We start from the raw sequence: 15,344 nt of genomic DNA on the forward strand, positions 1-15,344 counted from the left end.
AGAAACATACATATCATGAATGCATCCATTCACTCAAAAAAATATACTTTTACAAATTACTAAATAATAGATGCCAGAAAGAAATTAAGAGGAACAAAATCTTGAAATAAAATACAATATCAAATTTTAAAAGATGTCAAAAAACACCCTTGTACAATGAAATTTATTATAGTTTTAATATAATCACATAATATTTTATCAACATTAATTTTATTAATATTGATAATATTAATTTTAATATAATATAATAAAATTAACATAATCACACCAGGGTCAAACTTCAAGAGCCACTTAGCATAATGTCAAGCCTTGATGGAGCACAATTTATCTCAGACTTTCTTTCCTTAAAAGAAATCCAAAAATCACAGAAGAAAATAATTAAGTATACTTCTAAGAGTCCAAGTCAATCCTGGTGTAACCAATTTCCACAAATGTGGGGGCTCTGGTCTTCCAGTGCTTGGCGAAACACCACCACTTTGATTATTAGAAGCCTTAATAGATGCCATGTTTGGATTTATAAGAGGAGACAAAGTGGAGAAAGGCTTCAGTTTCTATCTCCCTCTCTCTCACATGCAGGAAACACAATTCTCTGACAAATACACTGTAGGGACCCAGACCTTCCTTAATCAAGGATACAGCAGCAAAATGTTATTCCATGCACTGGCTGCTGGATGTACATAGGACCAACCATAATAATGGATCAGGAGGCTTCACAACCAGTCAGTGAAAAATCTTCTGCCAGAACATGCTTGAAGAGAGTCCTAAGTGTGGTGGTATATAAGGGGAAATTGTTGAGGTCAAAACATGGGGAGGAGACTACTTCCCACTGTATGCCCCTGCTCTTTACTTAAACTTCCTCCACACCAACAATGAAAGACAAAGTAATCAAATACAGTTTTATTGAGGATCACAATAAACCTCCTATAAAAACTTTCTCTTTCAGTGAACCCCATAGGCAGGATCCAATCTATCTAACTCCTGGTATCTTAAGTAATCTAAAGCTCTTCTAAGTGTCCATTTATTGGCCATCCTAGTTCATAATATAAATATGTAATAAAAGAAACCAAAGACAGTGCTGGAATAGTAGAACAAACTGCTCTAAAAAATGCACAAGAAGAATGCTAAGTACTTGCAAACTGAATGGAAGAGGAGTGTTGTAGATTTAAACAAAAATAAGACTGGACAACTTTTCTGATAAATCTTTGTTATACAGGATAGATGCCCTACAAATGCCATCTTGGAGAGATCATGGATAAAGGTAACAGTAGTTCGATACTTCATCCATGGGCTATCTGGATGACAATCTTAGGTGTTGGATGCTATAACTTATTTTAATTTTTAATGTTTTTAAAAAATAAAAATAAGTTATGAACATCCATGATCCAGGAATTGTCACTATAGGAGAGAAATGCAGAGAAATGTGTCAAAGTTTGTTATTAAAGTGTTTCTGTAAAACTGCTTCAATATTTTTAATCCACATTTCTCTCCAATGGCTATAATTCCCAGTTCATGAACAAAAAACTGACTTCTTCAAATCTATGAATTTCTTTCCATCCAATTTGCAAGTAAGGATCTTTCCAGCACTTCAGTGAAGATGAATTTGACTATCTCAGCCAAAAATCTACCCTTCCCCCCACTGTGAACTTTTATGTTATGGTCAGATATGTAGCAAAATTATCCAAGAAAGTCAGCAAATGCATACTTTGAAGAGCATCAGTATCAATCAACATAAGGTAACAGGAGCTGAACAGATCAGGTTTTTGACCACCATGCAATTTCTTCCAAACAATGGATCAATTGGAACCAAGCTAAAGTTTTACATAGAAGCTGGTTTATATCGGAAAAATAATGTATAAAGAAAGCTCCAAAGCTTTAATGACTGCTTTAAACTCCAATTTTGATAGGTGATTTTACTACCCACAATGAAAATCCACCTAAATCCCTTAACACTTATAACTACATGAAAAAAAATTATTTTCTTTATTCCTTAGGACTCCAATGGTAATACCAATCAAGCCCTCTTCCTCTTTACAACATGTACATCACACTGTAAACTTTAACTATTAATTTTAATCTGTTAGTTTTAATATTCTATGGTGTTTTTTTTTTTTTTTTTAGCAACGACTATTTTCAGCATAAACTCTTCTTCTTTTCATCATCATCATCCAATTCCTGACATGTACCCTCAAGGGGGTGTACAGGATATGATAGTACTACATGAAAAATTTACATCATTACTAACTTCCTATCTACAATTTTCCTCCAAATCAGTCTGTTACTTGTCAAGACTACAACATTATCAGATCTTATATTTCTATCATCTAAGGCACTTTGTACCATATCAATCCATCCATATCTTGGTCTTCCTCTGGGTCGTTTTCCTGCCAACCTGGCAGAGATCACTTGTTTTGCTAATCTTTCATCGCCCATTCTGTTTATGTGACCATACCACCTGAGATTAGCTCTGCTAACGCATTCCTGGATGCTGACAATATCAAGTTCTTTCCTAATATCCGCATTTTTAATATGATATTGCCATTGATGTCATCTGTTCATGCCTCTAATCTTTCTCAGGACTCTCATATCTGCAGTCTCTAGTCTTTGGTCAAGTGTTTTACTTCTGGCCCAGCTCTCAGATCCATTAGTTAAAATTAGTTTGAACACCATCTTGTATACAGCTAATTTAGTGTTCTGACTAATTTCTCTCTTATTCCATATGAATTTATTCAATTGACTTCCTACCATACCAGCTTTGTTGATTCTGTTCTCGATTTCCATATTTAATTTACCATCTTCAGTAAAAATCGTGCCTAAGTAGCTGAAATGTTTTACTTGTTCCACAGGTTCCCTGTTCATAACACAGTTGACATTTTCAACAATTCTACCTATTTTCATTGTCTTTGTCTTTTTAATGCTCACCTTCATACCATATCTATTACAACAGTTATTCAATTTAGTCAGGGAATCTTGCAAACTTGTAGTGGATTTATTTAGAAGTATAACATCGTTCGTATAAAGCAAAGAGCTGACATTAACATCTCCAATTCTAATATCATGTTTAATACCACTTTCCTTCATAATGTGATCCATATAGATAATGTACATCCTTGTCTCACACCAGATTTAACATTAAACCATCTCCCTGAACTTCGTTCAATTCTAACTGCTGACTTAACTGAAATAAAGATTAAGCATTGCTTGATATAATGCCCCACTGACACCATATATCTGTAGCATATTGAATAGCTTCTCTCTTGGCACCTTGTCATATGCCTTTTCCAGATCAACAAAACTTAAATACAGATCTTTGTTATATTCCCATGCTTTCTCAACTATTTGTCGTAAAGTGAAGATCTGATCCTGACAGCCTCTATTTGGCCTGAATCCAGCTTGTTCTTCACCAAGCTTTTCTCCCACAATTCTTCTCAAATGTTTCTCAAGTATACTTGCATAGATCTTGCCAGGAACACTCAGTAATGAAATGCCTCTGTAATTCTCAAAATCAGTTTTATTTCCCTTTTTATATATGGGTACTATTAGAGCTCTACTCCAATCATCGGGAATCCGTCCCTCTGTCCAGGCTTTCTGAACTAGGCAGTGCAGTCACTATAAGGACTTTTATACCATTTCAGCATTTCTGGTCGAATATCATCTACTCCTGCTGCCTCTCCACATTTCAAGCCTTTGATGGCTTTTTCTACTTCAAGTATGGATATGTATTCCTGACTGTATGCCTGGTCAGTGTTTTTTACCACTGTGCTGTCATCACTGCTTGTTACATTTAGCAATTTTTCGAAGCAATTACTCCATACTTCAAGGATATATTTTTCTCCCGTTTTCTTGTCACCTTTATCATCTCTAACTCCTTTTACAGCACTCTTTCCTCCATTTCTAAGCTTTTTCAACAACCTCCATATCTTACTACCTTCTTGATGGTAAATATGGAGTTTGTAAATATCTTACCACCTTCTTGATATTTATTTTCTATGTTCTTGCTAAAGTCCTCCCATGACTTTTGTTTAGCTAGTTTTACACAGTGTTTGGCTTTCTTACATTTGTCTCTGTATTCTCTAAGAGCAAAAGCTGACTTATTTGCCAGGAACTTTCGATATGCTTTCTTCTTTTCCTTCACTGCCTCTTTATCTTCCTGTGTTTACCATGGAGTTTTGATTTTTCTATCCTTGCAGACAACCTCACAACATGCCTCTCTGGCTGAATAAATCAGGTTTTCTTCAAGGCTTGCCACTGAATCTCCAAGGTTTGGTTCCTGTTCTCAAACTCTTTCATTTTTTCTTCAATAATCTTTGTGTATTTTAGTCTACAGTTCACATCTAAGAGCTGCTCAACTTTTATTTCCTTTAAAACTTTCTTACATGTTATTCTTTTCAATATGAAATTCAATTTTATCCAGTTCAAGACTAAATAATGATCACTTCTAATTTCAAATCCTCTGTACACTCTGGTGTCTTGCACCAGAGAGAAAACATCACTATCAACAATAACATAGTAAATGAGACTTTTCTTATTCCTTGCTTCATCTCTCCATGTGAATTTGTGCACATTTTTATGTTGGAACATGGTGTTAGTAATAACCAGTCCATGTCCTGAGCAGAAATCCAGCAGGTATTTGCCATTATTATTAGCTTTGCTCTTTTCTCCAAATTTTCCCAAAATATTTTTGTATGTCTCACAATCATTTCCTACTCTGCCATTTAGATCCCCAACAAGGATCAACTTTTCCTTTTCATTGTGTCAGTTGCTTTTTCTAAAGCATCAAAAAATTCCTCCACTTCTATCTTAGTAGAACCTTCTGTGGGACCATAGGCACAAAAAAGTCTCATTGTCCAATTCCCCATTCTGATATTTGCCCACATCACTCTACTTGAGACTGACTGCCATTCAAGAAGATTAGCCTCGTATTTTGTGTTGAATACTATGGCTACTCCTTCTTTTCCTTGATTGTCATTGCCTGAATATAACAGTTTGTATTTATTGCTCAGAGAGAGATCTCACCAGTTTTTGTCTTTTTAGTTTCAGTCACTCCTATTATGTCGATCTGGTACTTATCTAATTCTTCAGCTAGCTCCATTTCTTTGCCATTCAGGCTTCTTATGTTGATAGTACCGATCTTTAACTCTGGTGGTGTTGAGTTGGGATGTGCTTTCAGATTTGTTCCAGTAGCTGATGTTTCGCTGTTCGCCCTGGTTCCCTGGTGAAAACAATGGGGGCCTTGTTTAACCGGCCGATGCCCCAGCCGGCATGAAATTTTGTCATGTTGTACCATCATTTTGTATATTGGTTTAAGCCAATAAGAATACAGTTTAGTCAGCTAAATCCTAAATTGCCAGCCCATCCTCGTTCATCCAGTTCATTCAGATACCCAACAGGGTGCACCAGAAGGTGAGGATTGGACATTAGGTCAGAAGCCCTGGTCGGTTCTTCTACGCATTCCTTTAAAGGCTATTATTATTATTATTATTGTTCCGGGAAACTCCAAGGAGTCGTCAGACTCATCGAGGGAGGCCCTAACATCATGTCTGGAACAACTATTCAGCATTCACACAGTATCTATCATATCTTGCCTTGAACTCATTCACAGTCGTAGCACCCACAACAGACTCTGGAAGCTTATTCCACTCATTCACCACTCTCCAAGTAAAAAACCTAGCTCTAACACCCTTGTCAACCACGCTCTTGCCCAGCTTCCATGCATGGCCTCTAGTCCTCCCACCACCAGTCATATTTTCAAAAATATCTTCTGGATTAATCTTATAAAAACCCTTCAGTAATTTGAATGTCTCAATCATATGAGGAGGTCTCCTCTCAGTTATACAGCTTTGACCCTTTTTTTAGCTTACCGAATCTCTAAAGTTCTTGGCTGTAAGTATCAACTTCTTCCATTGTTTTTGTCTTGAGCTCTTCCAGTCCAGGATTCCCATCTTAGCTAAGTCTTTGTGAATGTTATCCTCTCAACATTGCTGTGGTCTTCCTCTAAATTGCTTTCCATTAGGCATTATCTCTAATGCTTGTTTAGCTATTCTCTTGTCATGCATTCTTTCCACACACATCCAAACCATCTCAATCTGCAAGCTCTGCCTTCATCAAGTACAAGTGAAGATCTATAAAGTTCGTATAGTTCTTGATTATTTCTTCTCTATTTGCCTGTTGCTAGCTCTTGTAGGTCCAAAAGCTTTTCTAAGGATTTTATTTTCAAAGATCTGCAGAGGTTTTGCATCCTGGTCTGTTATGCTACAGATTTCTGTTCCATATAAAATAGCATGTCCAACGATTGTCTTGTATTGATTTTCTTCACTGACTACTTGTATAATAACTTAAACACTTTTTTTTGAATGTTAGTCAAGTGGGTTTTTAATTTATTGTCCTACATGTTTCACCGATTTTTGCTATCGGAATCTTCAGGGAATACAATTGGTAAGCTATAATGAGGATAACAGACTAGGTTTTTAAGTTCATTTCTTTCACGAAAGTTCATTTCTTTCACGCCAATTACATTATGTCTCGTAACAAATAAATCATGTTCCCGAGACACGTGCATTGTCTCGCACAATACTAATTTTGTATGAATTAGAACTGTCAGTTAAAAACCTAGTCTGTTACTCTCATATAGCTTACCAATTGTATTCTCTGAAGATGCTGATAGCAAAAATCGGTGAAACATGTAGGACAATAAATTAAAAACCCACTTGACTAATATTCAAAAAAAGTGTTTTGATTGTCTTGTATATTTCTAACTCTACTTGAAAGAATTTTGGAAGATAAATGATGTAGTGAGATGTATTCTAGTTTGTATTTCTGAACTAATAATCTCAAGTAATCAGCATTCCAAGATATATGAAAGAAGCAGTATTTTTAAATTTTGTCATTTATTCTTTATCCTAGTTGATTTGTAATCCTAGTTTTCCAGCAGAAGCTTTGATGTTGTTTTTAATATTATTGTAATATCATCAGCATTTTCTCCAATTAGTCAGATAACATCTGCCTAGTATAACTGTTCTACTTGTGTTATCTTTTACAGTTTTTTAATTTTTTCTGAAGCTAAATTAAACAAGATAGATGAAAGGGCATCTCCTAGCTTCAATCCTGATTTAAAAGCAAAATTTCACATCTAATTTCACTAGCAATTAACATGATTCAGCTATAAGTGGTAAATTCAGTGTAAATTTAATCAAACTTTGTTTGTAAACAAAGTTTGATTAAATTTATTATCTTATGATTTATTCCAAGTTCATTTAATACTCCACAAAGGTCTTCTTGTATGAATACTATTATATGCTGAATGATATAATCACGTAATCACAAGAAAGATATTTATTTAACCAAATATTTCGGTCTGGAAATAGCAGACCATCGTCGGTGGTATTACAAGAACAGTTTAAAAAATATACAAGCTAGAATACTAACAATAGCAAATTCAATCATGTTTCTACTTCAAAATATTTCGTTTCATACTTAGTGATATAACATCACGCGGCATGTTCTAATTTCAACGATCTATTGTTAGTATTCTAGCTTGTATATTTTTTAAACTGTTCTTGTAATACCACCGACGATGGTTTGCTATTTCCAGACCGAAATATTTGGTTAAATAAATATCTTTCTTGTGATTACGTGATTATATCATTCAGTCTTATGTCGCAAGTATCCTTAAAACAACAAACTATTATATGCTTGTCTAAAGTCTATAAGTGGAATATGGACAGGCTAATTATATTTCCATTTTTTCTGTAATATTTGTCTTAGTGTAAAAATTTAGTCAACTTTGGACCTATTTCTTGGGAATCCTGCCTGATAGTCACCTATATTTTCTTCAGCATATGGTAAGATTTTTTTTTTAGTATAACAGCAGATAAAATTTTGTAGTCTATGGACAGGAGAATATCTTCCAGTTATTTCCACATCCATATTTGTTTCCTTTTTTATATATTGGTATTTTCTTTATGTAACCCCTACCCATGAAAAGTTGTATATCTATAGTACACCTCGAGCTATTTCTTTTCTCCTTACCCGTCCCAGAATTTTCTTCCAATCCATCTATTCTCCCTATCTCAGGCGATCCCATTGCCTTCTTACCTACATACACATCACCTCCTTTCAACCTTTCTCACACTGTGTTCCCCTATCCATTCCAAGTCTGCCAATTTCCCTGTTTATCTTGCACACTTGTTCTCTCATTCTCTATGCTCATGCAACCCACTTCTCCATTCATAAGCACCACTTCAATCTCTTCTTCCTTATTCTCCCACTCTTTCATATTGCTTCTTATCTTATTTGCTCAGATTCATTCTCTGCACTCTTTATTCTCACTTCCAGCAGCAGCAGTCTCTCTAAATGCCTCACACCAAAACAATTCAGATGCAGTCCATCATCCTTATACAGTTCAATTTGTCCTTCAAACTCATTCCACACGTTAACAAACTGCACTCCTTTTTCTTCACACATTTCCACTATCATATCATTCATAATCCTTTATCTCTGCCTCATCTCATCACTGTCATATCTAGGGAACACACTGACTAAATTTCCTATCACACTATTATCTTTTATCCTCTCCTGATATCCAGTCTTACATTATCCTTGTTCTTATCAAGTCATTTGTTTCTACTACCACTACCAAAACTCTTACTTGCTTGATCCTCATATCCAACACCTCAATCACTCTATATATTTTATCTCCAGGAAAACAAACCTTGTGCATCTTCTTGTTTATCACACCTCTGGTAATTGAATCCCCATACATGCCACTTGCAAGTCTTTCTTTACTGCTTTCATACTAACATCATTTGTCCTGTCTTCTTTACTCGTCCATACTTATCTACAATCACCTTCATTTCACTATGCATTCGCTTCTCCTGCTTCATGTTCACCAACTCAGCTTTCAAATCTTGCATCTTTTTTTCATTCACTCTCGCTATCTTATCAGTCACACAAGCTTGTTCGCTGTCAACTCAACCGCGCTCACCATCTTACTGTTCATTGTACTGTTTTTCAACATTATTATAGTACACTTTATAGTCAAACTTTTTCTCGCTATCACCTCCACACACTTTCTGAACCTTCCCACAATCTTCCTCAACTACCATTTTAGTTATGATGCCATGTTCCCTACTCATATTTAAACAACTCTCCTAGTCCATCAAAATATCATACATCCTACATACTGTTACGTTGTTACTTTCTCTATATTTTACCTTGTTCTACCTCTAAATAGCCCTCTTTCTAATCTGCTGTTGTGCCTTTAAAATATTAATTCAGATCTATTTCCTCTTCGGATATTAGCAAAATTTTTATTATGCTGTGCCAGTCAATATCCCATAACAGAAGAGACGCTTGTTCAGGGAAACAATTCTAAATTCAAAAGGGATACACACAATAATTAATCTTAAGCTAGTGCTGTGCAGATTCAATTAGCAGTCGTGACCTGAATCTCGCTTAAGCAATAATATCTAATTCCTTCCCGCCAAAAGGTTCTATTTCATAAGTGGTGGTTTGAATTCATAATCAGGCATAAACTCAGGTATAAGGTACAAAACATGTTTATTGGAAAAGCACAAAACAATTATAGTTAAGAAAATTCAATTATTCAATAGAACAAAACTCACTCTAAGTTAAGGTTCATACTAAATCACAACAATGAATTCGAGTAAGCTAAATCCTTCAATTATGAAAAGATAAGATTAAGTGTGAGCATGACACTACTAGGATATAATTCCTTCACAAGTTATTCACAGTACATGCATTGAACACTTTCATTAATACTCTATCAATAACTATCTTAATTCTAAATTTCATTAGTCAAGTCTAGCCATTCTCAATCAAAATACTGCCTATCAACAATTCGTCTTTGTTCCACATGGTCTTAACTAATCCAATCAAATTCTCACTTAAAAGTTCTCTATTAGAGTCCTTTAGTTTACAGTTAACACAAATTTCTCATTCTTCTAAGCGATTTTTAACACAGAATGAAAATCTTTACATTACCGGATCCTTTCAGATTTCATGCCGCCATCTCATGTAGATCTGGATTACCTTACTGTATATTTATCAGCCATCTTTGCGCCTGGCGATGCACTACGCTTTTCTTTGAATCTTTTCCGGACTGTGACGTGCTGTCTACTGCTCCGCAGGAAACTTTCTCCGTTCTCTCCGATGGGACATTCTGCTAAGGCTCGATTCTGCATAGGCCATCATATCACGATCAGCTCCGCTTGGAAATCTTCAAGCATTCTCAAGAAAAGAACCCGCTGTCCGTCATCACTGTAGTTGACCCACCGCGCTCTCTCACGAATCCCCCAACAATCCTCCTAAAACTGGGATCCAGGAACCGAAGAAGAAAAAAAACCCTCGTAATATCGTGCGCATCGTCTTTTATTCACCCTATCGGGCACCCTCTATTCATGCCCATTGGGTGATCCTACACTCTCCCTAATCTGTTAGGTTAGCCTATCCCAGGTAGTCGCTCTGATGTCACTTTCCACGTAGGTACAGCCTACATCGCTATGTTCGACTCATACAGATTATACACGATTATTCCGGATTACTACTTATTATCTTTCTGGAAATTTCGTAATGTACTAGACAGCTTAATAGGATTTACAAATAACTTAACAATTCCCTTACACAATTCTTACTTTACTGACACAAAATTCTCAGCTTCTTATTTAAATTATACAGGAATAAATTTCATTATATGGCACATATGGACTACACATTATCACCTAACATAAAGAAATTTTTCATAATTATTAGCTGATGTGCAGGTATCTCCTTAATTAGTAATATTTATCATGTTAAATCCTGAATAAAGAATTTACTTGTAAAGTTCTCCATTCAGGATCTAACAATACCCACACTCACTCCTTCCTGTATTTGGCCTCTTCACATATGCATCCACTACATCTTCCCATGCATGCATACTTCTCATTCATATAGTGCTATGAATACTTCTCATGTATGCATACTTCTCATTCATAGCACTATACTGTTTTTGGAAAATCCACGGCATTCACTTTACTTGTCTTTCCCGTCAACCTACACAACGATCTACCTTTCACTGACATATTGTATCGGATTTGTTTCAATCATGAAATACTGTGAGTTGGCATAATCAAAAGAATTCGAAAAATTACTGAACAGTAAAAGTTTTAAAAACCACAGAATATTTTTGTTTTCTTTTACCCCATCAGAAATATCTCCACCTTTCTTGCATCTCCCAAGAACAAGTTTCCACCTCTCAGTTATCCAGGTGTCTCCCACATTCCTTGCTCTTGGGTCATCTTATTTTGGACAAACTGGAAGATCGGCTTTAATTCATCTAGAAGAACACAAATCTTATATTAAACACTAAGAGCCTAAATGGTGGTCTGGACTTGTGAAGCATGCTATCAACATTAAACACAGAGTTTATTGGAACAAGAAAAGAGTCCTACATAAAAGTTGTTTCTTCAGAGAACATCTTTATAAAGAAACATGTGAAACGTTACTTCATTGTCCTAATTTAAACAGATCCAATTGTTTACATCTATCTCCTTGGTGGGAGATAGATAAGGTTAGTAGATTTAAAAAGCAATAATTTTATTTTGTTTATATGTATATATATTTATATAAGTTTATATAAAAAAAGTTAGGAAATTACTGATCTTATTTAATTATATATATATTTAACAATAGCTACCAGGTGGCGCTTTTTTTAGAATTGTCACTTATTGTTTAATTAGCGTTTCATGATCCTGTAATCATGATGCCTATGATACTTAGGCAAAAATTGTACAGCAATAAAGTTTGTTAGTTTTTTTAACTCAGTTTTCCTTCATTCTTAGAATTCTTTTGATTGTATCACAGCACTAACAAGAAACAATGAATTTAAAATAATAACTAATTAGAAATGTAACCAAACACCATGTTTCACACTTAAACATCTCACAGTAACACTCAATCTACAAATTAGACAATATCACCACACGTTAAATATAAAATTTACTTATCTTGTTGCAGCCTACATGATGACCAATGTGTAACAAGCACTTAGTGGCATTGAAATACCTTGTTATATCTCTGGGTAGCATGAAATGACAGGTTTTTATGAAAATAACTTCAATCTTTTTTCTTTTTAGTTGCAGTACTTTGAATTCCAAGTTTTCTACTATTACTTTTATGCTATCCTTGATATGGTTATCCTTCCAGATGCTTTCAATATTTTCATTCTCTTTCAACTGCTCATTTTTCAATTTTTGTCTGTTTTAATTCAGCTTCATATTTTCTTCACTCCTCTGTTTTACCTAGTTTGTTAATAATGATCTCAGTTGATTCATGAAAAATATTTACTATTTATTTTGACCCTATGAATAAAAATAAGCCATAAAACATGGTTGAAGGCTTCTATTAAACAATTTTGCATAAACAGTTTGATCAACTGATTATTATTCAACTGAAGCAAACCGCAAAATTTAAAATACAATGTGATTTAATGGGGTAAAATCACTCAAAATGACTAGCATGTATTATGTGTTCACATAATAGGTTTTTCTTTTTTTAGTTAAAAAAACAAAAAACTTGAATACTCTCTTTCCAAAAGCAATGGGACACCAGTGCATAAGCATACAATATTCACATACAGACTCCAATATAGTAGCAACTTCTACTCCAATGCAGTAGAAGTTGCAAATTGCAGTAGAATTTATGCTTATGCAGCAATGCATAAGTGAATTGAATTGGGTAGTCCTATTTTAAATAGGACTACCCAATTCACCTAATTTATTTGCCCTGAAAACACCAAAGGTTTATATATTCTATGGGTATGGAGAACATATCCTCAAGGAAACTCCCAAAGATCATTGTATGAAAATCACACATAAGATAAAGATCATACTATTGAACTAAAAACTGAAGCATGCATTTGTATAGAAGAGAGATCTACAAGCCACCCACCACTCACACTACATCAGTTGGGATTTCATTTGTGAAGTGCAGCCCACAATTCTATGGTCCCAAAGCTCAGCAATAATTTAAATTATATACTTCCTGTACAGCTAGAGTCTGGAAAGCATTCTTTGATGTGATAAATTTCACTGTCTTCTTCTCATTTGGTAACAGACTAACAAAACTTTCAACAGGACTGCCTTATATCAACTATGAACTATAACATTCTGTTATGTAATGTTACATTATAATACTTTGGTCACTGTACCATCAACCAAACACCATCAGTATGTAATGGATGGTAGAGCATCAGATTAATAGAGTTTTGTTGATGGTACAATAACTTCATATTATGATATTTTAGATACTGCAATACTAGCTGTGATGATGCAGTGCTAGAGCAAAGGAATTTGCATATCTTAATAACACAATTTTCCTGTCGCATATTATTATTACATGAACTCTCCTGGAATCAAAGACTCACTGAGAAGAGTTTGAAAATATTAACATGGTATAGAAGGAATGACCCATTCAGAGATCAAAATATTCTGAAACAATTAAAAAGAGTTATAGCAAAATAAATAAAATTACCCAAGGAAACCACTTTCACTCACTTTATTAACAGACATTCTGTGTGAGAAACGTTACAACTTAGTGGAAAGAAAACCACAAGCTGCATATATCAAAGAACTACATGAATTTTTCTTTACGAATGTCCCAATGCTTCTGGATAGAGTATATAATTTAACAACTCAGTACTGACCTTTCCTTTGCAGGTTTTAAGAGACTCACACATCCATGGCAAAGGTACAATTAACAGAGATTTTGTGCAAGCATTCCTGTCATCTAAAAGGTGATGCCATCTCACATCATACCATTCAGGATAGTCTCCAGAGAAATGGGGTAAAATTACAGTACTGTCAAATAAATACTGTCTGTAAAAATAAATAAATAATATGCATATATTACCCTCATTCTAATTTTTTTTTTTACATTCAGTACTTCAAAAATGAAAAAAAATTATTAGATCTGCTGTTAACACAACATATAAAAAAAGTTTTGTGAATGATCAAAGATCTATTTTAAACTGCAGTGAATTGGCATTGCATATCATAAGTCTGATGAAAAATGTACAAAAGTCTGACATAGCTTTTCTGGTAAGCCATACTGCCCAGCAACAGTGCTCAAAGCAACACTGTCCAGGTCATACCTCACTGTAATCTACACATACAGCAACTTCAGTTATAACAGTTTTTTTTGTCCCCCCTGACCTGACTATTTTTCTATTCAATTACAAAGCAATCACCCTACTCAATTATATACCTATCATGGTCTTCGTTTATAATCTTTGTGCACCATTTCCTAACAAAAGGAAACTTACAACAGTTAGAATTTCCATTAGAACATTTTTTTGATAAAATTATGTAATATTCAAAACTAGACATTACTAAATATGATTTGCTTTTTGCATTTTTCATGATACACTGCTTGACATATAAATATCAAAAACGGGAAACTGAGACTCCAAAATAAATAAGTACAGTAATATGAAAAACAAAATGTTTATCAACAATATGTCAAGTTAACGTTCTAGAAATCAGTAGTGGGCCCTTTTAAGATGTGCTATTCATATCTAACTAGTACAAATAAACCAACATACAGTATTTAAATTGAAACTTCATTACCTAGTTGAATTTTCCAGTATAAGTTCCTCAGATATAATCAGTTTTTCACTCTAGTATCAGATTGTTGATTCAGCGTGTTATTTGTGTTAGCCTGGTTCAAATCAGAGCAAGAAACTACCACTAACTGTTACAAAGTACAATTTACTTAATAATGCAACTATATGTGAAAGCTTTGATAAGACCACATCTGCATACTGCATACAGATATAGTTACTGGGTTTCAAGATGGAGAGATAGTAGGAAAAAAATCCAGAGGTGGGTGACCAAGTAAATGCGATCTGCAAAGTTTGGGGAAACAGATGGATGAAAGGAGATATGATAGAAATATATAAGTTAATAAAGAGAACTTACAGTGCAGATATTGCAGCTTATGGCTGGTACAGAAAGAAACTGGGAAACTTTAGCCAGTTTCCCAGGATGTTCCTGGGAAACTGGCTAAAGGCAGGAAGCATTCAAGGTCTAGATTCTTTTCACATGAAGTGGCAAGTGTGTGGAACAAGCTAGGCATTGTGAATGCATATTTTATGAATGTTATGATAGGTATTTAAGTACAAGTGACTAAGATGGCCATCCTTTGATGAGTGCTTTGAATCCCTGAAGGAGAATATGTAATTATAATAATAAAAATACAAGGGATGATTTTAGATTTGTTAGAATTAATATTTTTAATGAAAATCAATGCAAATAGTTTTCTGTATTTCTATACCAGGTGTAGTTATTTTT

The 15,344-nt window shown here is 34.5% G+C and overlaps 1 protein-coding gene across 1 annotated transcript in view; it reads right to left on the reverse strand.

Moving 5' to 3' along the window:
- The window catches only part of LOC150104095 (dual specificity protein phosphatase MPK-4-like), a 71,081-nt gene that overhangs the window by 14,359 nt on the left and 41,378 nt on the right, over positions 1-15,344 (reverse strand). Inside the window, exon 5 of the mRNA XM_090396773.1 lies at positions 13,700-13,871. Within this exon, the coding sequence (XP_090252899.1) occupies positions 13,700-13,871 (172 nt within the window). The remainder of the gene's footprint in view (positions 1-13,699; positions 13,872-15,344) is intronic.

Source organism: Typopeltis vanoorti, chromosome 8 (genome assembly GCF_054136105.1).
Source record: "Typopeltis vanoorti isolate ZY-2024b chromosome 8, IOZ_Tvanoo_1.0, whole genome shotgun sequence".
Lineage (NCBI taxonomy): Eukaryota > Metazoa > Arthropoda > Arachnida > Uropygi > Thelyphonidae > Typopeltis > Typopeltis vanoorti.